Source organism: Phycodurus eques, chromosome 13, assembly GCF_024500275.1.
Source record: "Phycodurus eques isolate BA_2022a chromosome 13, UOR_Pequ_1.1, whole genome shotgun sequence".
Lineage (NCBI taxonomy): Eukaryota > Metazoa > Chordata > Actinopteri > Syngnathiformes > Syngnathidae > Phycodurus > Phycodurus eques.
The window spans coordinates 7,289,701-7,314,001 of record NC_084537.1 but is presented as its reverse complement, the minus strand read 5'-3'; the positions used below and the strand labels follow the sequence as shown (position 1 = coordinate 7,314,001).

The 24,301-nt window shown below is 41.5% G+C and overlaps 2 protein-coding genes across 5 annotated transcripts in view; both read left to right on the top strand.

Moving 5' to 3' along the window:
• The window catches only part of rab2a (RAB2A, member RAS oncogene family), a 31,868-nt gene extending 12,683 nt beyond the window's left edge, over positions 1-19,185 (top strand). The window contains exons 6-8 of the mRNA XM_061693846.1: positions 782-893; positions 13,310-13,378; positions 16,904-19,185. Of these exons, the coding sequence (XP_061549830.1) occupies positions 782-893; positions 13,310-13,378; positions 16,904-16,999 (277 nt within the window). The 3' untranslated portion in view covers positions 17,000-19,185. The remainder of the gene's footprint in view (positions 1-781; positions 894-13,309; positions 13,379-16,903) is intronic.
• A 2,378-nt stretch (positions 19,186-21,563) lies between these two features.
• chd7 (chromodomain helicase DNA binding protein 7) overlaps positions 21,564-24,301 on the top strand; it is a 95,482-nt gene continuing 92,744 nt past the window's right edge. For 2 of the 4 annotated variants that reach the window (XM_061694986.1, XM_061694982.1), the window contains exon 1: positions 21,564-21,664. The gene's annotated coding sequence lies outside the window, so the exon portion shown is untranslated. Of the gene's footprint in view, positions 21,665-22,046; positions 22,255-22,700; positions 22,914-24,301 lie in introns of those variants that run through there. The other 2 variants (XM_061694984.1, XM_061694983.1) reach the window with 2 other exon arrangements.

The window sequence follows — 24,301 nt, the reverse complement described above, 5'->3', positions numbered from 1 at the left end:
CCTGTGTTGAGCAGAAATCTATGACTGTATCTGTATCAGAGCGGACTTGGTGCGTGAGAGTTAACTGTTGCGATAAACCCGTATTTTAAGTAGGACTCCTTATATAGTGTTGTTTCGTTCGTGAACGTTTCGTTCAAAAGAACAAATGTTTTCAGTAAACGTAATGAGCTTAATTAGTTTATGAATTGCAATACAACAGAAAGTACATGAATTGGTCATTCTTTCTCTGCGTCCCGGCACCGGTCCACGGACCGGTGCTTGGGGACCACTGATCTAGATGATGATCCTATCTTTTGGACCAGGATAAAATATTGCTGACATTTTAAGATTTAAAAAAAATCTATTGAAATAAAATTTATTTCACAACACTGTTGGCTCACTTTGTACCTAACGTGAAGTAATGTGGCGTTGTGTAAGATAGCTGCATGTCAAAACAGAGCTTGTCAATGTAATTGCAGACAACTGTACGATTGTTCTTTACTTGATATACTTTCTCGTTACATTAATGAGGAAGTTGCAACAAACCTCGGTTTGTTACTGACCTAATGCTGGATTTAGATGTACCGGCTTTTGTAGCTCAATGTGAAAATCAATGGCTACTGGTTGTTGTTGGATGGACTAAAGCTCACGGGAAACATGTCATTTACCTTGGGGGTTCGAAAATGTCATTGTACACCCCAATAAAAAAAAAAAAGTGTAATAATAGTCTCAACTGTTGACTGACTGGTTACTTCCTCATTTACAATGATTTTTTACACCATTGCGTGTTTTTGCGTTTCAGCGACCTGGAGTCACGGAGAGAGGTAAAGAAAGAGGAAGGGGAAGCTTTTGCCAGAGAACACGGCCTCATATTTATGGAGACCTCAGCCAAGACTGCCTCGAATGTTGAGGAGGTAATAACACACACTCACTTGCAAGAAAATGTCATTTAACTTTGTCCAGAACATATTTTACTCGTCTGTCTTGGGAAACAGAGGCAATCACCACTACTGACAACATTAATATAGAACCCCAATTCCAATGAAGTTGGGACGTTGTGTTAAACATAAATAAAAACACAATGCAATGATTTGCAAATCATGTTCAACCTATATTTAATTGAATACACTACAAAGACAAGATATTTAATGTTGAAACTGATAAACGTTATTGTTTTTAGCAAATAATCAACTAAATATCAATCAAATAAACTTAGTTTTATGGTTGCAACACGCTCCAAAAAAGCTGGGACAGGGTCATGTTTACCACGGTGTTACATCACCTTTTCTTTTAACAACATTCAATAAACATTTGGGAACTGAGGACACTAATTCAGAATCAGAATCATCTTTATTTGCCAACTGTGTCCAAAAAACACACAAGAAATTTGTCTCCGGTAGTTGGAGCCGCTCTCGTACAACAACAGACAATTGACAGAGAACACTTTTGAGACATAAAGACATTGACCAAAAACAGTCACTGAGCAATAAAGGGTTGCTAGTTATCTGGTAATGCCGGTACAATTATTTCTTTTTAATTTTTTTTTCTCTAGCAATTGTAAATACTAATTGGGAAAGAATTCCACCTACAAAGCTTCAACATTCGTGCTTGATGTACCTCTTCAGCTGTTCAACAGGGTCTCCGTTGTCGTATTTTCATAATGTGCTACACATTTTCAATGGGAGACCGGTCTGGACTGCAGGCAGGCCAGTCTAGTACCCGCGCTCTTTTACTACGAAACCCACGCTGCTGTAGCACGTGCAGAATGTGGTTTGGCATTGTCTTGCTGAAATAAGCAGGGGCGTCCATGAAAAAGACGTTGCTTGGATGGCAGCATATGTTTCTCCAAAACCTGTATGTACTTTTCAGCATTAATGGTGCCTTCACAGATATGTAAGTTACCTATGCCAATGGCACTAACACAGCCCCATACCATCACAGATGCTGGCTTTTGAACTTGGCGTCCATAACAGTCCGGATGGTTATTTTCCTCTTTGGCCCGGAGGACACGACGTCCACAATTTCCAAAAACAATTTGAAATGTGGACTCGTCGGACAACACAGAACACTTTTCCACTTTGCATCAGTCCATCTTAGATGAGCTCGGGCCCAGAGAAGCCGGCGGCGTTTCTGGGTGTTGTTGATAAATGGCTTTTGCTTTGCATAGTAAAGTTTCAAGTTACACTTACGGCTGTAGCGCCGAACTGTATTTACTGACATTGGTTTTCTGAAGTGTTCCTGAGCCCATGTGGTGATATCCTTTACACATTATCTTTTTTTAAAACATTTTTTTATTTTAATTTTTTTTTGCCCTGTTCGGCTGTTAAGTCAAGCAGAATGGAAAATCTGTGTCCCTTTTATGCCAGAACAGTTTTACTGTGTCACAGTGGCATTTTTAAGCTTCCGCAGTGGTTTCTTAGTATTATAATTGAGGTTTATTGAGAATCAGACTTGATCACACGAACAGAACAAAGTTTCTAGAAGGGAGAGAGAAACGAGGACAAAAGACAAAGCACTAATTGTAAACGGGATGAGAGAAGTAAATCATTACATTATCTACAACAATGAAACATTAAATATGAGTGTTGCATGGGGCTGTAGTGCTACACCCTGTGAGGGAAGGACAGGACAAGATGGAACAGGGCAAGGACAGGAGAAGAAGCAGGACAAGGGTCGTGAACCCAGCTGTACAACTGAAGTGTGGTGGGATTATGTAAATTATAAACGTCTACAGGACGAGAGAATAAGTGAGGGGATACACAAGAGATTTGCATATTCTTGAATTATTTGTCGCAGTAAGTGCGTGGCCCCACATCCAGTGAAAGAGTCCTAGGGGTGTGTGCCTGCTGATACATGCAAGTGAATTGACATTGTTTTACATGCACAAAGACTGACAGAAGTGTCCTGTAATTGCTGAGGACCCCACCCAATCAATCGAGGGGCGGGATCAGGCCCAGGGGTCCACCCGAGAGCAACCCGACAGACGGGACACGTCCCACACCGAGGGACCCAGGATGGTCCGCCGGCCCCACAGAGGCGCCCCGACAACTGGCCACCCAGTGAGGGACCGAAGGGACCCAATGCCACACCCCAGCAAACCCACACACGCCCCGCCCCGCCACCCCAACCAAACCCACCCTCCTCCCCCAGGAGAGCGAGACGCCCCCCACAACCCGCGATGCAGCCAGTCCCAGCCCGAGGGCGGGAGAGTGTCCCTTGTTTGTTGATCTGCAGGAGTCCATGAGTTTGCTGTTATTGGGAGTATTGTTGATTTTGTCCAGTTAATAGAGTAGTCTGATATTTGTGAAAATGTTTTAATGAGATTGAAGACTGCCTGAAGCGAATACTTGGGTTCCTGTAAGTAAAGAAGAATATCATCAGCATATCGATTGATTTTGTGTTCTGTCACTAGTGAGCAGATACCTTTTTAATATTAGCATTCTGACGTATAGCGACAGCAAGAGGTTCGATAAATATTGCAAATGGCATTGATGAGAGTGGACATCCTTGTCTGGTTCCTCTTTGTAATGTAAAACTTTGTGAAGTGATCCTATTTGTGGTGACTGTCGCGTTCGGCGACTTGTATAATGTTGCTATCCAATGTATAATTGAATCTCCAAAGCTAAATTTGCGAAGTACTGCAAACAGGAAAGCCCCTTTTATCAAACGCTTTCTCTGCGTCAAGTGACATGATTGCGTTTAGATTTTTACACTGTAACATACTTATTAAATTCAACAGACGTCTGACATTATTTGTGGAATAATTCTACCTTTAATGAAGCCTGTCTGGTCATAGTGGATTATCGACAGAAGTACCTTTTCAAGTCTCGCTTTCGAGATAAACTTGATATCTACATTAATCAGTGATAAGGGCCGATAATTCGCCAGGAGAGTGGGATCTTTACCTGGCTTTAGTAATAATTGAAGCTGTGTTCATGTGGCTACTAATTCTACCTTTATCGTTTATCTCATTGACTGTTCTGAAAAATAGAGGCACTAGTATTGGCCAAAAATGTTTAATGAATTCAACAGGGATTCCGTCCGGGCCAGGCGCCATCCCGGTTGCATATTTTTTAATGCGTTATGTAATTCTGTGATGGTTAAAGGAACATCAAGGCTGTCTTTAATTTGTGTATTTAATTGAGGGATGTTTAGATCCTTAAAGTTTCATTTCTGTTTTATCTGGGTTCCTCGAAGATGCGTATAAGCTGCTATAAAAATTTTAAAAAATTTCAAGCAGTGACTGTGTACAGTGGCCGTATGAATCTTGAATGGCTGTAATTGACTTTTCTTTATTGCGCTGAAGTTGGATCACAAGGAATTTTCCTGATTTATTATTGTACTCAAAGTTAGTGTAGCCTAACTGTTGTTTTAGAAAATCTGTTCTTTTTTATAACGTCTAATGGATGTTTTGCCTTTTGAAGTTGGTTTCTTAGCATATCTATTGGATTAATTGCATATTCTTCTGTGAGGTGGTTAATTTTTTTTCCTCAATTCCATTTTCCAATTTTTGTTCTTGTTTTTTCTTATACGAAGAATATGATATGATTCGACATCTCAAAACAGCTTTCCCGGTTTCCCACAACAGAGATAGGGATGTTTTTGATGCAGTGCCGCCTGAGGGATCGAAGGTCACGGACATTTAATGTTGGCCTTGCCGCTTACATGCAGTGATTTCTCCAGATTCTCTGAATCTTTTGATGATGATATGGACTGTAGATGATGAAATCCCTAAATCCTTGCAATTGTACATTGAGGATCATTGTCCTTAAACTGTTCGACTATTTTCTCAAGCACTTGTTCACAAAGAGGTGAACATCGCCCCATCTTTGCTTGTGAATGACTGAGCAATTCAGGGAAGCTCCTTTTCTACCCAATCATGGCACCCGCCTGTTCCCAGTTAGCTTGTTCACCTGTGGGATGTTCCAAACAAATGTTTGATGGCCATTCCTCAACTTTCTGGAACGTGTTTTTTGGAACGTGTTGCAGCCATAAAATTCTAAGTTAATGTTTATTTGCTAAGAACAATAAAGTTTATCAGTTTGAACATTAAATATCTTGTCTTTGTAATGTATTCAATTAAATATAGGTTGAACATGATTTGCAAATCATTGTATTCTGTTTTATTTATGTTTAACACAACGTCCCAACTTCATTGGAATTGGGGTTGTAAATCTCAGTGACATTATCTGCTATTTCACGGAGATCAGTCTTGCCTGTTAACATCTGATGTTGAAATTAGTAATCTCTATTTCCAACAAAAAGTCCCTCACAGAGATAATGAGTCATGTTATACACTAGGATGATGATAAAACCAACTTCCCAATGTGGTTTATGATGTAAAAGTCAATGTAGTATGGATTATCTAAAACATCCTGAAGGTACAGTTGAATTTTAAAATGTGATGTAATTGTCACAGAAAACTCACACTTCCATTACCAAATTGGCCATACTGACAATCACTCAGATCTTTGTGAGAAATCTCTCGCTCAAAAAGTCTATTGCCTTAAATTTGTTTTATGTGGTATTTTGAGATTGAAGAGTTGTGTGCTGCTTGAATTTATGAAATGTTCAGATTTGCAAAGCGATGGTGTTGTAAAAACAGTGAAAAATAATTCTGTATTTTTTTCACATTATATAAACTCTTTTAAAACCTGCAAAAACACTGTAACATGCATGCTGGATCAGTTAAAGCCAGGAGGTATAGAAACATAACTGCTTGCCCTCACGGATCTTTTTATTATTTCATCGACTAACGATATGTGAGTTTACAATTTGACGAATGTTGCTGGATTCTGTGGTTAGCCATTTTTGTTTTCGTTGTGACATACTCAGGCATTTTCCTCTACCACTATCTGCACTTACCTTGAAATGATAATCGTGTTGTTTTCAATAACACTCACTTTCAGACCTGTTTTCAAATGTTTGATTCAGCATCCAAAATGCAGTTTCTGTGGAAAAGGAACAGCCTAAAAGACACTTTTATAACCAGTTTCAGTTGAAAGGGGTGCTATGTACAGACCCTTTCCCAAACATTTTAATATCATGGAAGTTTATTTCCATAATTTAATTCAAAAAGTTAAACTTTCATAGATTATAGATTCAGGGCACATAATTTAAACCATTTCAAGTATTTCTTTGTATTTTAAATTTGGGCTTCCAGCTCATAAAACTCACAAAATCAGGAATTCAATAAATGTGAATACTGTGAAGAAATAAGCCAAAATTTCGCAGGCCATAAATGTTTTAAACGGGGTGTCACACACTACTAAACTCGAAGCACCTGCACAGGTTTCCCCAGGTGTCATTAAATTGCTTCACTTTGGTTTAATATGGGGAAGACTGCAGACTGGACAACTGGCCAGAAGACCATCATTGATACCCTCCACAGGATGGCTAAGCCACAAAAGTTCATAGCTAAGGAGGCTGGCTGTTAACAGGGTGCTGTGTCCAAGCATATCAATGGAAAATCTAGTGGAAGGACAAAATGTGGCAGGAGAGGTTGCACCAGCAAAAGAGATGACCGTGGGCTTCAGCGGATTATCAAACAGAGAAGATTCAAGAATCTATCAAAGAGTGGAATGAGGCGGGAGTCACAGCTTCAAAAACCACCACATTCAGACGCATCCAGGAGATGGGCTGCAACTGTCGGGTTCCTCGGGTCAAGCGCTTCTGAGCCTGAGCAAACGTAGGAAGCATCTCAACTGGCCCAAGGAGAAGGACTGGACTGTGGGCCAGGGGTCCAAGGTCCTCTAAAACATTCTACCAGAATGTTTTAGAGGACATCATGATTCCTTCTGCTGAGGATCTGTATGGAGATGCAGATTTCATCTTCCAACAGGACCTGGCCCCTGCCCATACTGCCTGAAGCACCAAAATCTGGTTTGATGCCCATGCCATCACAGTGCTTGACTGGCCAGCCAACTCGACTGATCTAAACCCCATTGAGAATCCAAAGGGTATTATCAAGAGGAAAATGAGGGGCACTCAGACCCAAAAACAAAGAAATACTGACAGCAACCATCAAGGAAATCTGGGCTTCCATAACTCCCAGGCAGTGCCACAGGCTGATTGTCTGAATGCCACGACGCATCGAGGCAGTGATGAAAGCAAAGGGATTCCCAACCAGTATTGAAGATTAACATATCGTTTTCAATATACCATATTTTGATTTAATGTGACCCCAATTTTTCTTTGTATTTCTACAAAAACTCAGAAGTAAATGGTGATTTCTTCACAGTTTTCAAATGTTTTGAATTCCTGATTTCATGGGTTTTATGACCTGGAAACCCAAATTATGTAAAAATAAACAAGTAAATACTTGAAATTGTTTAAATTGTGGGCCCTAAATCTATAATCTGAAAGTTTAACTTTTTGAATGGAATTATGGGAATAAATCAATTTTTTCATGATATTCTATTTTGTTGGAAAGGGTCTATAAATGACCACTTAATTTAAAGACATGCTAACTACAGATTAATACTGATAATGCAGAAATAGCCAATTTTGCAACATCTCTAAACTACGAGTCAAACGATATCAGAAAGTGTCCAGAGTTTTCCAATCAAATTTTTCTTAGACTGTTGAAAAACATGGATTTTGTCTTTGCTCTATTATGCGTGGTTTTCAGCAAATCATACGGGGCTCTTTTTCCATGTCAAAACACGTAGTCTAATCTTAAAGGATACCCAGCACAAAATGACTGCGGAAGCAGAGATCAAAGATTCAATTATTTTATGGCCCTTGTCATTTCTTTTTTTATAAAAGCTTCCCTGCAACACCTTTCTTTACTGCCACATGCATTAGTATCCCTCCTATGATCCTGAAAATTGTGTTAGATTTACTTAACCAGGTAGATTATCGATTGGTCAGTCAAATGTGACCTCTTCCTTAATGGCAAAAATAGTATCTGATTTGTTAAAACCATCCCTTAGAGTTCCAAATTATTTAGGTTGACTTTTAATGTCGAGGATGAGTGTCTACCCTCTTCAGCGTCACACCAGCATGATGGCGCACAGTTAGCAGTCTGCTCTTCCTCTATCATAGACACACCCTTAGTGTTGTGTCTAATGAATGCACAGTGTTGTCTTCTGGGACCCGTTTCTCACTTAGCCAATCACATAAATAATCCCATTTTACACACCATAGCATGCCAGTCCTAGGCGTGTGTGTGTATGTGTGTGTGTTTACATTGATTATTATTTTTTTTTTTCTTTAACCGTATTCTCTCTCCTATCATACACTTACACACACACACGCGCGCGCACACTGTGGAGTAGGGCTCTCTCAGGGGTTAAAATGAGGAGGAGGGTGCGCATGTGTGCTTATGTGTGTGGTATGATTAATTTGTCTCATTAGTGTCCTCTGAATCCTCCCGATACCGCTCCTCTTCTCGACTCCCTTCATCTGCACTCGCTCCATCCCTCCTTATCCCCCGACGTCCATCATTTCCTCTTTATCCCCCTCCCCCTCGCTTCCTCAAACTACCCATTTTTTTCTTCCCTGTCATCAAGCAAGCCCACAACCTCCCCCCACCTACTCTGTCCATCCCTCTATTCATGCCTCGGTCTCCTTCAAGCCCTCTCCCGCTCCCCCTTTCTCCCTTGTTGCCATCACCCCTTTTCTCCAGCAGTATATCAGCCAGTTAAAGATCATACATATTCATAGCCTTTACCCCGCCTCCTCTGTCCAACACCGAACAGCCAATCAGTGTGGAGGGTTTGTCATCAGACTCTGTGGGCGGACACTGCGGTGATGGAAGGATCCTTTGAGGGCGAGACATTTCTGCAAGCGTCCTCCCCTCATCTTTCTGTCCATTTTCCCCTTCCTTACGATCTGTTCCTTTTGCCTCTTCACTTCCGCGGCTCTTTTTTTGATGACATTTTCAATTCCTCTCATCAATCAATACACCCTCCGCAAATTCTTTTACCGCCTCACATCTTGTCCCTTCCTTCAGTCCATCTTTACAACACATCTGAAATAAAGTCATGTGAGTCGAGGCAAGTAAAGAGGACAAAAGTGAAGAGAGTGCACCAGAGAGCATCCCATGGGCACCTTCGTCTATTTTTACAGGGTGCCAGAAGTTCACAATATAGTTTTAACATCCCTGTGACTCTACCGAAAGGCACTTTTAGACACACTCATGTTGGGAATCTTTTGTCATTTGTTATTCACCTGGTTTCTGCTCCCATTTTAACACTGGCCCATATCTTTGGTAAGTGTGGCACTCACGTTTGTGTTTATTTGCTGTGTTCACACCAGGTTGATTCAGTTAAAACGAACTCTGGTATGATAACTCCAATAGTATGGTTAGTTTTGTCTAGTATTCACACGTCATCTGAACCAAACACACCTGCTAAGACTGCTTGAAGAGTGTGTTTTGACTCACTTAAGCTCAAGTATGAGCACTGCACGGGCTATCGTTTAAATTAATACTAAAAGGTTGGTGTGCATTATTTGCATAGCTGACTCATATCAGGGGTTAAAATGGTAGTTGGGGAATACCAGGCTGTATCATGCCTATGTAATGTTTTAGCTTTACGCTTTTATTCGACATTTAATGGAACTACCGGTAATTAGATTAAATGAAAATAAAAATTATATATTAAAATATTATTTTCATAATCTTTTTTTAGGTTAATGTTCCTTTAAATTCTCCATTCTAGTTCTGGTCTCAATAAGCATCACAGCTCTGGCCAACACATTTAGCTGTCAAATGTAAATTAATTCAGGCATTTGGCCCAAATTCTTACGATTTCTCGTCAAAAAAAAAAAAAAAAATATATATATAGTATGAAATTATTCCGCTCCAGAAAAAGAACAGTTAAAAAAAATTAAACCACCATGCCTTCAACCAGTGTATCAAATCTATGAATACAGCATAACAGAAGAAATTATGGAAGACAGAATTTTTTAAGGGGGTAACACAACCAACCTGTCAAATCAGAATCAGCTTTACTGGCCAAGTATGTCACAAGACAGATTTGTCTCTTTTAGTTGTTTGTTTGTATGTGCCCTGCAATTGGCTGGCGACCAGTTTTGGGTGTACACCCCTCCCCCTAAGATAGCTGGGATAGGCTCCAGCACGCCCGCGCCCCTAGTGAGGATAAGCGGTACAGAAAATGAATGGATAGATGGATAGTTGGGGCCACTCTAGTAAAAAAAATAAAAACTGGTACTATGACGAAATATACATTTAAGACATAAAAAAGAAAACACGTGTGGAGAGTCATTGAACAATGAAAGTCTACCACTAGTGTGGTGATACTGATATAATGGCCATTGTCCAAATGATGCCGTACAGCCTCAAGCAAATTTAGAGCAGTTTAATGTGACTAATAGTGTAAAGATCTGGTACAGTGACAATTGTGCAAATGATGCAGAGAGTTCTCAAACGCGAGTGGCCAGTAGTAATTAACAACAGTATGAAAATAGTGCAGCGTGATGAAATGGTGTGTACGAATAATGTAGAAGTGTCCAGACAGAGATGTGCAAAATTGGCAGCGTGTTCCAATTAAACTTTTTAAAGGTCCCATATTTTGGCTATTTAGACCTCCATAGAGTGACTATCTAACATGGACTTGTAGTATAAAAGTGTCAATTTAATTCAAAAATAAATAAATAAAAATACCTTGGATTTGTCATACGACTAGCTACTTCTGTTTGACCCAGTTTTGTATCTGGTTTGTCCATATTTGAGACCGCCCCCTTTCTTCTGATTGGTTGCCTCCATGTAGAAGATTCACTCTTGTAAGAGTACACGTTTGTTTATGTCAAAAATATCAGCGTCTATTGATTAATTAGCCTTTTTCGACTGTTTTAAACCACAGTGAAGAAAGCAGGTCTATTCATTCAGATTAATCCGCTCTCAAAAGTCAAAATTCAAACTCAGCACTCTGTATTACAAACAAACATTGCTCATAGATTAGATTTGGATTAGATTTTTATTTTGTGCAATGGACGTCTTGTATTAATAGAATAATCTTTTAGAGAGACTGAACAATTGGGCCTTTGCTGACTTTGATCTGAAGATGGGAAAAAATGCTCAAAAATAGACCAATTATCAGTATGCGTATGCCCCACTTTAAATCCTCAACTTGGACCAAACAGGTTTCACTAAAAGAACGTGGACAAGCTCAAAAACTTGAAATGTCCTCGTTAAAAGGCCACCTTTCAGTTCCATGCAAAAGTATTGGGCCCCTTCTCAAATTCTCAATAACTGGTTGGGCCCTGAAATCCAGCATTTTCTCTAACTGCCAATGAGTCTTTCACATCTCTGTGGTGATATTTTGGCCCACTCTTCCTTGCAGAATTGTTTTGATTCGGCAACAATGAAGGGTCTTCGAGCAAGAACAGCCTTTTTAAGGTCATGCCGCAGCATTTCAATCGGATTAAAGTCCGGACTTTGACTATACCACTCCAAAACTTACTTTTTTATTTGTTTATTTTTTGCTGATGTGTTTTGGATCCTTCTGCTGCTGCAGAACCCCGGTGCGCTTCAGCCTGACGTCACAAATTGATGGCTGAAGATTCTCCTTCAGGATTTTCTGGTAGTGGAGAATTCATGGTTCAGTCAATCATAGCAAGTCGCCCAGGTTCTGAAGTAGAAAAGTAACCCCAGACCATCACCTTACCAACACCATGTTTGACTGTTAATTTGATATTATTTTTCTGAAATGGTGTGTTACATTTATGCCACATGTAAGACACACAGCTTTGAAATAGTTCAACTTTTGTCTCATCAGGCCATAGAATATTCTCCCAAAAATCTTGGGAATCATTCAGATGTTTTTTTGCAATAGTAAGTTGGGCCTTTTTCCTTTTGGAACTCTGCCACGGCTTTCCTTTTTGCACAATCTCTTCCTTATTGTTACATCATGAAGACTGACCTTGACTGAGACAAGGGAGGACTGCAGTTCTTTAGATGTTGTCCTGGGTTCCTTTGTGACCTCCTGGATGAACCGTTGCTGTGCTCTTGGAGCCACTCCTGGGAAAGATCACCAAAGTTCCATGTTTTCTCCGTTTGAGGACAATGGCTCTCGCTGTGGTTCACTGGAATCCTAAAGCTTTAGAAATGGCCCTGTAACCCTTTCCAGACTGATAGTCAAATACTTCATTACTCGTCTGTTCTTGAATTTCTTTGGATTGCGTCATTTTGTTGCAGTTTTTGAGATCTTTTGGCCGACTTCATTTAGTCAGACAGGTTCTGTTTAAGTAGTTTCTTCAATGAACTGGTCTGGAGGTAACTAGGCTTGGGTGTGGTTAGTGAAAATGACCCCAAAATGTGGTTAGCCACAGTTAATTGATGATTTAACAAGGGGGGCTTTAGTTTTTCACACAGGGACAGATAGCTTTGAAAAGTTTTTTTCCCCCTTGATAAACAAAATCACTATTTAAAAAGTGCATTTCATATTTACTTGGGTTATCTTGATCTGATATTTACATTTGTTTGATCTTAAACATTAAAGTGTGGAAAATGTGGAAAAAATATAAGAATTTTAGAAGGGTGCCAATACTTTTTCATGGTACTGTACAAGCCTTTCAGCTCGAACATTTAAGATATTCCATTTTAACATTTCAATTTGTCATCCTTTTTATCAAACTGTCCAGCTGTATTTATGATTTAAAAGTTAATTCCATGTGCATGAATGCTATTAACGACGCAAGCACGGTTCAAATATGTAGGAAGTTTCAACATCCCACATTTGACAAAAGCCACCAAACGGTTGTCAAATTCACTAAGGCGTGTGTGCTTGCGTACGTGTCACATCTTGTGAATACAGCACAATGCTGCCAAGTGTTAAATGTCTGAATCTATCATCAGCAGTTGACACACCTTTATTGAGCATTGTTACAAATTACTTCACACCCTCATGTTACCAAGTTTAACTATGCTAATAATTAATTGGGAGCAGTGACATTTTCATGCAGTTGTAAAGATGGTATGACAAATGGTTAGCTAAACGTGTGTTTTAACACCAACCCAATGTGGAGTGATGCACTGTCGGGGCAAAGGTCTTGTGACACACCACTTTATAATTTAATTAATAACTTTGTTCCCACTAAATCAATTCTTCATTATACCAAGACGCCTGGTATTTTATGTTCATGGTGTAGTGGGTTTGGGAACTGTCCTTTTGTTTTTTCCGAGTGCCCCCGCGGGGTATGAAGCAAGGTCCACAAAGAAATGGTTGGTCGCATTAGGTGTGAAATAACTTGACAAGCCTGCTCAGTTTTTTGTTTTTGTTTTTTTCCTTTCCGATATCGGTCCTGCCCCCTTGTCGGAGTTGTCAAGCTTTTTAGTGAATCTCGTCTCCTGTTTCCATTACAGGCTTTCATCAACACAGCCAAGGAGATTTATGAGAAGATCCAAGAAGGTGTTTTTGATATCAACAATGAGGTGAGACACACTGTTCACTTTTTTGCCATCTTCCCCTCCTTATAAGGAGTTCCCTTTTGCCCATTGAGGTTTTCCGCTGCTGTGTGGTTGGCATGCTCGTTTTCTTCACCTGGAGGCAACTTCTCCTTTTCTTCCTTGAGCATGTACCAAACAAAACTCCCTACGTTCCGTCTCTCTCCTCCTCCGCTTTCCCATTTTACTCGCTTGATTCTTGAGATTTCTCTCTCTCTTTCTCAGCAGTTTGCCAGCTCATAAATTCCTCCCACCCAACAAGGTCTCAGTCATTCACAAGAAAACAAACATTCATCCAGCCAGCCAGCAACCCAGTTTGCCATCATCTAGTCAAACAGATGGTTATCTTTGTTCTGGAACAGTTGTCCAGACAGGAATGTTGGTATGTGTAATCCAGGAAAATCTGAAACTTGTGTGCAAAAATACCCTGGCAAGACTTTTCATGTACTTTACAAGAGGATATGCGATAAAACTATTACGCAATGTTCTCGGTGTAATCATTGGTACTGCATTTTATTAGTTGTCGGTGTGACATTTCTCTGTCGCTTGCCAATTCGTATAATAGTTGAATTGGACCTGAAGAAGATTACCAGTTAACAGAACAAACTGTTATTTAACCACTGTTGCCTTTTATGATTGTCACCCAACTCAGATGACCATAGCATAACTTGATATTAAATGCATTGGAAGCAGTCAGTAGCAAGTAAGATACATACTTTTCAGCTGAGCTGTAAAATTTCGAGTTACATTGAAAAATGATCAACTTTATAAATGTTCATTTATAGTTTGTTTGAGGGTGGATTCACAGTTAACCCCCACTATTGGGGACCAAGCCCTGCCACGGTTAGAGGAAATCCTCGAGCAATTAAGCCCCCACCCCAAAACAAAGGTTTAGAATTGCCTATAGATACCCGAAGATGGTGGCAAAGTGTCTAAATGAAGCTCCTCAACACACTTCAACCTTGGCACCAAGATGCAACAAGATGGCCACAAAGCAATAGGTTTATAACTTTTGCCTGAGTACAAAAACAGCGACTAGGTTAGGTTCGGGAAAAAAAGAGTGAATTTGCAAATACTGAACCGCAAATAAATGGGGATTAACCGTATTATGACTTAGGCAAATTGGAGCGAGCATTGGCTGGACTAGCTGAGGTGCTGTTGTTCCATTCTCAATGGTCAGTCATAGAATGTAGTCAAATGGCCAATCGTTCACCCCGTCGTCGTGTGACATTGTTTCACAAAGACATTATGGACCTTCATGTATGCATGCCGGTTTATGCTTTCAGCAACGTCAAATTCACACCTGATCGTGTCCATGTAGTCACATCATGAGAATTGTTCTCAGGCGTTTGGCACAGTGGGATCTTGGTACTGTACTTGCCAAAAATCCATGTGAACATACCCATTAATGTAGAAAGAACATATTGTATCTCGACACATAATATGTGCCAGTCTGCGCCCATGTCCACATATCGTGTACCAGCCAACCAGTAAGTCCAAGTGTTAGTCAGTTAGCCAGCCGTGAGTGGTTTTGTTAGGAACAGCAAGATGGAATGAAGGCAGGCTAGCCGGCCAAGCCACATCAGCTGATGGGCTGAGAGAGAGGGGGGGAGAGAGAGAGAGAGGGAAGCCCCACCAGAAATGTTGGCAGCCACTATGAGAAAACACTCAAACGCACATGGCCTTAGCTCAATAAACGTGATTTAAAGGCATAGTGTTTCCCAGAGGCTCGACTGCTACTGAATCTAGGAGGGTGAGTTACGCTGTGAAGGAGGGAGATAAATATATACAGAAGGAGAGAGCCAGCCAGCCACACAAAGAGGGAAGGTCTGCACTATCATGGTAGGTGGAGGGGGGCTTCAATTGAACAGATGAGAGCGAGAGAGAGAGACATGAAAGAGCTGTGTCTCTCTGCCGTCCACCCACCTGCCTCTCTCTTGCTCGCTACGGTTGTCTTTTTATTAGTGCCATTCATTTCTCATCCGTATCCTTGAGAGCTTATTTCCTCTGCAGCACCTGTTGCTCCTTCTGTACTGTGATCTAAGAGGAGACCCTGCAGTCGCTGTGTAGTGTTAATCTCACCATAAAAGCAATGACACACTCAATTGACAAGCTTAGTATTTTTTTCCCCCCTCTGTATTTGATGGAGCTTTGTTTATGCCAGTGTTTTTTGTTTTACTTTGTGCACGTGGAAACATTTACGTGACCAAAAACCCAATAAGTGGCCCAATTAGCTGGTGGCATTGCATAATTTTAAGGCAGTGCCACATGCGATGCCACTATTTTTGTTAGTGCATTTTGATATTTTAAACCTGATGATTGTTCGTTTATATGTGCCCTGCAATTGGCTGGCGACCAGTTCAGGGCGTACCTCGCCTCTTGCCCAGAGTCAGCTGGGATAGGATCCACCACTCCTGTGACCCTAAAACCCAATAAGTGGCCCAATTAGCTGGTGGCATTGCATAATTTTAAGGCAGTGCCACATGCGATGCCACTATTTTTGTTAGTGCATTTTGATATTTTAAACCTGATGATTGTTCGTTTATATGTGCCCTGCAATTGGCTGGCGACCAGTTCAGGGCGTACCTCGCCTCTTGCCCAGAGTCAGCTGGGATAGGATCCACCACTCCTGTGACCCTAAAACCCAATAAGTGGCCCAATTAGCTGGTGGCATTGCATAATTTTAAGGCAGTGCCACATGCGATGCCACTATTTTTGTTAGTGCATTTTGATATTTTAAACCTGATGATTGTTCGTTTATATGTGCCCTGCAATTGGCTGGCGACCAGTTCAGGGCGTACCTCGCCTCTTGCCCAGAGTCAGCTGGGATAGGATCCACCACTCCTGTGACCCTAGTGAGGATAAGTGGTACGGGAAATGGATGGATGGATATTGCAGTTCATGCCCGGTACACACGCAAAGACAATTGGGCTGTTTTTGTCCCGATTTTGTCTGAGGACGTAAAAACACTTATGATCTTATAAGATCATACGTAGGTCAGAGTTTGTCGTGATTATCGGGACAGACAATCTTAAATATTGAATGTGTTCAATATTTATGACCAAAAGTCTTCAAGTGTATGGGGAAATCTGACTATCTCATGTCAGTCGTGACACTGTAAATTGTGATGTAAAAAGGAATGTGGCCATTCAAGAAGTACCATGACTGAGGAACAAGTGGCTGTAAATAAAAACAAACCTCTCCTACGCGATCTTGATTTTTGTATTTTTTTATTTTTTTATTTTTGTGTGTGTGTATTTTTAAAGTGGGTTCTCCATACGTCAAGAAGTACCATGACCAGCCCAGTCGTTGATGTAAGGGTGATGTCATTCTAGTGTTAACTTATCCTATTCCTACGTGCAAGTCTCCGTTTTGCTGCAGTGTTCCCAACAGTTATATCATACTGGTGCTTTGAGATTGATTGATTGATTTTATTTATTTATTTTCAGGAGCCATCCTGTGTTGTGAGCTCTTACTGTGATGTTATGTTTAATTCCTGCTGTCTCCTTTCAGGCTAACGGTATAAAGATTGGACCTCAGCACCCTACCACCAACTCAACACTGCCCGGTAGCCAGGGAGGCCAACAGGCTGGAGGTGGCTGCTGCTGAAGGCCCCAAAACAGACCTCTTCGTCCTCCTCCTTTAACACCTGAGCCCTCTCCAACCACTCCCCACCCCTTGCATTTCTGCAGAACTGTGCAGGCTCGGTATCAGTTTAACCTGTCTCTCTCCATCATGTCATCGATCTATCCATCCCGTGTCTTCCTTGTCTCTTTCTCTCAGACCAGTATCTTTTTTTTTTTTTTTTCTTTTGCTAAATCATACCTGAGGGTCTCGTGGCAGCATCCGGTGAGCTCAACCCTTTTAAGAAAGGTGTCAGCTTTACCTCACTAAATTCTGAAATTCATATTTTCCTTGAGAAGATGTATTGGTTTTAACTGTATTCGTTTTAAATTTGACACCAAGGGGATGATGATGATGATGGTGATGATGATGATGATGATAAGGATAAGCTCGAGTGGTGGTGATGGTAGTGAATTTCTCCAGACCTGTGGGTAGAGTAAAAAAAACAAAACACACACACACAATCTGACACTGACTGACTGTATGAAATGATAAACCATGTGTTGCCTATAGAAACACATCTCCAGCATGTTTTTAAAGAAAACGATGCAGCACATTGTAGCAAGGCGTGTTTGTACATGTAGTGCCTGCGTGTATAGGGATGATATCGGCATTCCAATGAAGTCAGTCTTTTACGTCACAAACCTCTGCTCATAAAAGTACCCCCCCACCCACACACACTCACACTCTTTGTCTTCATGTCAACTTGCAGGTGTACTATATTGAATGAACACTAAACAATTTTCTGTCTGTCTTAAATTGTCCTGGGGAGAGATTAACTGACCAAACCATCTAGTGTGAGAATGAAGCCTTTTGGAATGGTAGAAAAATGAAGGTTCAAGAAATGTCAAGGGGGATATTGAGAAGTGGCTGTCAACATGAAGTTTAGAAATAAAGAAAAAAAAATAAAGGAAATGATTGGAAATGTTTTGTTAACTATTTATCAGGCGCTATTCTTTGTATATATGGCTCACTAGATTTCTGTGGCTTCGGCTGTTAAAGAGTGAAACTTGGCAAGTTGTGGTCTTCACCGGGGCTTTATAAGAATGCAAGAGAGAGAGACAAGAGACAGAGACCCCTTTTTGGACCTTCAAGCAGCTTTTAAACAATTCTCATTTAAAACCAAGTTCTCACCAACCCTGTAGAAAGGGGTTGGTGGTGCTCTTTTCCTTTAAATGACAAATGTGAATGATGACAGGCTGTTAACAAGAACTTGTTGAGTCCCTGCTGGAGAATCGACTCAAATGTCAAGGCTTCCTTTTAAGCAAGCCATGACGCCCACCATGAAATAGTTGGCAGAACCATAACTTTTTGTTTGACTGCTGCAATGTTTCTTTGCTTTGCAATGGGCATCATTTTACTGTTTTGATCCTTGTTTACCTATTCTGTTCATATTTCCCCATGCATCCCTACTGTGCACCGCTCTTTCCCTGACTGTGTGGTAACAGTTGTGTTTTTATTGCCAAAACAGCATGTTTACCTGTGTTTCGTTCAATAAAGTGGGCGGCGAAAATCTTTCCATGATGATGTGACATCAGGATCAGCTGTCTGCCTTAACGCTACCCGCTGGAGAGATTTGGACAGTTGCTAAAACAAATTGGCTGCAAACATGCTTTACCACAAACTTGCTGTATACTCATGTATTACATTAGATGCACATTGTGTGGAGTGTTGGGGCGTTTCATTTAAATTCTCGTAAATTACTTTCCTACCCATTCCCTGTGCGCGCACACATGCCCCATGTACAATATATAATGAATACATATATTCTGTCTAACCAGTGTTTTAACTATAGATGTGGGGAGCTTGTTTTTTTTGTTTTTTTTTGTTTTTTTGTCATTTTAGATATATATCAGACCGATATTAATCAAGTCAGTTGAGGATTATACTTTGTAAAGCAATGCGTGTGTGTGTGTGTGTGTGTGGATAGACAGGCCGACAGTGGTTACAGGGGGAGGATCAAGCCAAACCTGATGCATCTATTTAGCTATGGATTGATCTATCTTATCTGTCCCCCTTCCTAGCCCCTCTCAGTCTTAATTTTCCTGTCTTCCCCCCCCCCCTCCCCCAAAAAGTTATTTGTTGTGTTTGTTCTTTGAAAGAAAATTTAGAAAAATAAGAAAAAAAAAAGAATGCTATCACAATAAACTAATAAAACATTCTAAACTCAACATGTCACTTTAATTATGTAAAGATAGTGTTTTTAAAATGTTTTTGGGTTTTTACTGTATCTGTCTGTAACTCTTACTATTGTCACTGATTATTTTATTGGTGTTTGCTTTTTAGTGTCGTTCAACAATTAGGGGGAAACACTTCCATTGAAGGGCAGCACTGTCTGGTAGTGTTTAGCATATTTTCCTCACAGTCGAGAGGTCCTGGGTTCCATCGTGGACTCAGGTCCTCTTGTGTGTTCTCCCCGTCCTTGCATAGATTATCTACTGGTACTCCAGCTCTTTGCAACGTCCCAAAGACAGGCACATTATGGATTCATGGTTGTTTGTCTAAACATACCCTGTGATTTAGCAGTGACCAGAGTGTATCATGCCTCTCGCTCAAAGACAAGTGATCTTGAAAATGAAGGGATGGATACTCCCGATGAGCAACTATTGCAATTTTCTTTCAAGTGGCTAAGATAAGGACTTGATTGCATTTATGACTTATGTTTTAGGTCGTTTTTTTCCCTCTATTACTTGTCCCTGTATATTTGCTCCCCAGCTAACCTTAACCAATATGTAGCAGCGTATACCTGGAACTTTTTGACAGTTGTAAATTACAGATTTAATGGCCGCTGTCAACAGTATACAGTTGTAATGTAGGCTTAGCTGGGCTTTGCAAGTTATTTTGTTAAGAATGCTAATTGTTTGGTTGCAAAGCTACATAGAACTACAGTACATGTTCAATGATCCAAGTCAATCATGATAACATTGAATTGATGGCTTTTTTTTTTTTTTTTGCAGCTTGGCAACATCATTTCTTGAGGTTTTTGCTGTGATCTGATCTGAAACAGTTGGTTCATTGTGAACTATTAGAAAACTAACAGCCCAGCCTGTGTTTTATCAGGCAATGCTAAAGAGAAAATGGTAAACACTTGTGATGCAAAATGCTGTTCTTCGAAAGACGTGTCTCGACACTTCAATGACTTAAACAATAAAAGTCGTATTTGTCTCTGATGATAAACCCATTTTTCTCCCCAATTTAGCAGTGCCTTGGAACTTATCAAGAGGTGCGGAATGCTGCAATAACTTATCAAGTAGCGGTAAATGAAACATCCAATTACACTGCTCCAGTGCAAGGAGCACTTTTTATTCCGACGGGTGTCTCTTTGACAAGTTGTTTCCATAACTACAAGTGAAGCCATGTTCGCTTATCGGCATTGTGAAGGTCACGTGTGTATGCTATAGAAATGTTGCATACAAACAGACATGCTGTTTCCTATACAACTGGTCATTAGAGTGAGCTTGAGCCTCCTCCCTCCAGACTTCACGCAGGAGGGCCTATGACCTGGGATTCCAACCCAGAAGAACCTCACCACTAAAGTTGAAGCAGAATGATGAGCACTTCTTCGCCATATTACTCAGACACACTTGTTTTTTAATCGATTGATGGATATGGATAAATGTGTTATCAATTCAAAATGAAATTTGTATTGCATGTAAAATAGTCTATATTGTGGAAAGCTATCCATTCATTTTCTATCACCACTTATCCTGGTCAGGGTCACGGGAACCTGGAGCCTAAGACTACTGCACACCCTGGACTAGTCGCCAATGTATCATTTAACAGAGATAGAATTGACACTGAGTGGGAACAGGACCCTCGTTGCCTGCATGGAAGGCAGGTGAGTGAACCACGACCCCATCTTTGACATCACTCTAGAATACTATTTCTGCATGAATTAGAAATAAAACGTGACCCAAGTGGAATCAATTTGATTGCAAGAAGGGGTCACATAATTAATGTGATTTTGATCAATCAAGGTCATTTAGATTATACAGTGAAGACACTGAGTCCTCAAAAAAAAAAAAATTTTGTTACAGCTTTCTGCATTCATTTACATTTTCATGCAACTGGTGCATTATTTTAGAGCCTTTAAAACCTACACTTGGCTTGTTGTTGACGCCAATCTTTGTCAACATTCTTTTCTACGAAGATAATAAAGATGAAATGACGTCCCGGCACCGAGCGAGCCACAGAGCGTCACACGGGCACGGCGGGGTCAGTGACCGCGCACGCCGCCTGTTTATCTGGATGAGAGGTCCTCGGGAGCGCGCACCCCCCGGCCGAGGAAGGTGAGCGAGTGTCTGGAGGGGAGGACTCGGGAACGCCAGCCACCAGCCACCAGCCGAGGGATCGATCGGATTAAACTCCATTTGAGGGAAATTTACACAAAGGGAGAGAAACGCAACGCGCAATCGTCGGCGAGGTCGCAGATGCGAGACCCACCGGAGATAGATTCCAAGATAAACATTCAAAAACAACTTTTTTTTTTTTTTTTCCTCCCCCCCTTCTGTTTATTCATAGCCAGAAAGGACCACGGTGAGCACCCCCCCCCCCCCCCCCAACCCAACCCAAGCAAACGGAGATACTAAAACCACTAACGAGGAGCTGATTTGCTTATAAAAAGAATCCCGAAGTGACCGCGCTTGCTGGGTAAGGTGGTTTTAAATTCACATTTTTAATGGAAATGTTTGGAGGATGATTGGCAGTTGACGTGAAAGTCGTGTGTATCAATTAGAAGCGCTCCCGTCGGGCGAACGGCAAGTTTTCGCTACTTTTCAACGCAATCGCACTCGCGGAGTGCGAGGGGCGATTGGCGTCTGATTCGGGGAGAACTCGCGGCGAATCGCATAATCCGGCCGGTGAGGGGATGTTTTTTTTTTTTTTTTTTTTTTTCCTCCCCCCTCGCCCGATCTTCTCTTCGTCACGAAAGTAGAAAGTCATTGAAGGTCCGCGGACGAGCCATGCCGACATGCTAACAAAAGCCACTTTAGCTTGGCCACCCGCTAACGTGACACTCGCACACACGCACGCACTTTCCGATAGTTACTTGGAAAGTGGAAAGATTGTTTCGCGTTCGCCCAGCGCAGCGCGGCCGAGCCGTCTCCTTCGGTGCGGATTTGTCGCGTTTTCTCCCCGCGGAACTGTGACTTGAGTGGGGTAGTGAAGTGTGGCCGTTAGCATAGTTAGCTAATTGTGTTGAAGCTTTCAGGAGACACGAGGTGGCTCGAGTGAGCGTAGAGGTGAGTCACTGGCCGACTCGATCATACAATCTCTCCGGGAGCTTCCCGACGGAGAAAACCCCCGAAACCCACCCCAAACTGCCTCCCGTCATCTACAGTTTGGTTAACGAAAGTCCAATTTTGATGGAATACGCGTCCGCATTTGACGGGGACATTGTGAAGTGCCCTTAGTCGTCGCTAGTTTTATTGCACGGAAGGGACAGAGGAGAGGAGGGGGAATTGTGAGTGTGGCCGGGCGGTCATCTACATTAAACTGCGTCCTTCACGTTGTTTCCTCTCACGTTTGACTCCTTTAAACGTGGTTAACAACACACGAGAAGTATAATGTAGTGGGGTTTATTTTTGGTCTGTTTCGCCTGCGTGCGTAGTAAGCAGTTTTAGCGCTTAAATAAATGCCCAAACGGTGCTCGTTGCTCTGTTGGGAACGACGTGCGAAACGCCGCTGATAGGCTAATTAGCCTCGCTAGCCGCCGGAGGTTGGCCCAGTGCTGGGACACACGCATACATACAAGTTGAGCTAGCGTGTTTGTTAGCCAGCCCGCATCTTCATTGTGTACTTATTAGCCCCCGAGCTAGTTACTAACCTGCTTGGGGCGCTTATCAGAGGATGCTTCGCTCTCGGGCAACTCAAGTTTTACTTGTCTTCGCATTTACTTCGGGTGAGTTTAACGCACCAAGTCCGCCTATCCATATTCTTGTTGCTTTTGGTTATTTGGCGTTCGCGGAGAACATGTTTTTGCGCTGTTAAAATTCCAAGTTGGGCTATCACTTCAGTTACACTTGTTACTCGACATGAACGGGAGAAAATTGCGGCTCCAAACACCTGCCGACGCCCCGGTGCTCCACTTCTGTTGCAGTAACCCATTCAACTACTTTGTCCTCAGCACATTTTGTTCACCATTTTACTGGAGCGTTATTTTTTTTCGGGTGCCGCTTTTGCTATTGTGCGCTCTTTATGTTCTGTAATGACTCAACTTGCGTAATGGTCACCATAACTTTGCTTGTTTTTTTAAAAATATATAAATAATAAAGTATCACCAAAACAAACTCGGCTGTTAAATTTAGAGCCAAAGTAATGTTCTCCTAGCCTGAGACACACTGTGTAAATGTGCTGCATGGCTGTTTTTCCGCCTCCGGTCTGCCGTCGAGCTTGCAGCCGCTACCCCCACTCACTACCTTGTGTATGTGAGCCAAGATGGCAGCTCGTCATGTTCGGCGGGCCACAGAGGGAGAGATAAGAGGCCCCGACCACACGCGCGCACACACACACACACACACACACAACACACAACAGATGTTCACCACCATGGCTCTTTCTCCCGTTTCTTTTCTTGTGGTTTCAATAGAGAGCCTTTCAAACTTAGACTGCTTTGGTTTGTTTGGGGGGTTGTTGGGCTGAGCTAAAAAAAAAAAAAAGTAACTTTACCCTCTCCCATATTATTGGCATCTTATGGCTACTCGTCAGTTGTGCCGGTGACCTTGGAGTCTTGGAAGTCTGGAATTAGTTGCAATTTGAAAATTCCAAATATTGTCACAAATCCAGTATTGCAAACACCTTGAGTTCTTACCTGGGTCAAATTGCAAAAATAATTAACTGTCATTGTTTTTGTGTGCTACTCATAAAACGCTAGAATATGCCTGTTTTTTTCATCTCAACCTTATGTCATAGCTTTTTTCCAAGATGAGCAACTTTGGCCACCGTGCCCTTTTTGTCCACACTGTAGCTAGTCTGTTTGCTCCACGGCCCCCACCTGTACTTGTCCCTGCCCGTCTCAGTTTGGGGTGGTTGAATTTCCCCGACAAAAGAGGACTGCTTCATGCGCAGTGGTAAACTGCTCTGATGTCACTAGTGTGAATATGTATTAACCTGTAAAACCCGCTGGACCCCCAACTACACAAGTTTGCTTAAGACGTGTTGACAAGCAGCAACAAAGGGGTTAAACGTGGTCTTTTTCATACTTAAAACTTTGTTCTGAAAGTAGACATTTTAGTGTTTAAAAGTTGACTACACAAACTATTGAGTTCTAATAATTGAAAAGCTTGAGTA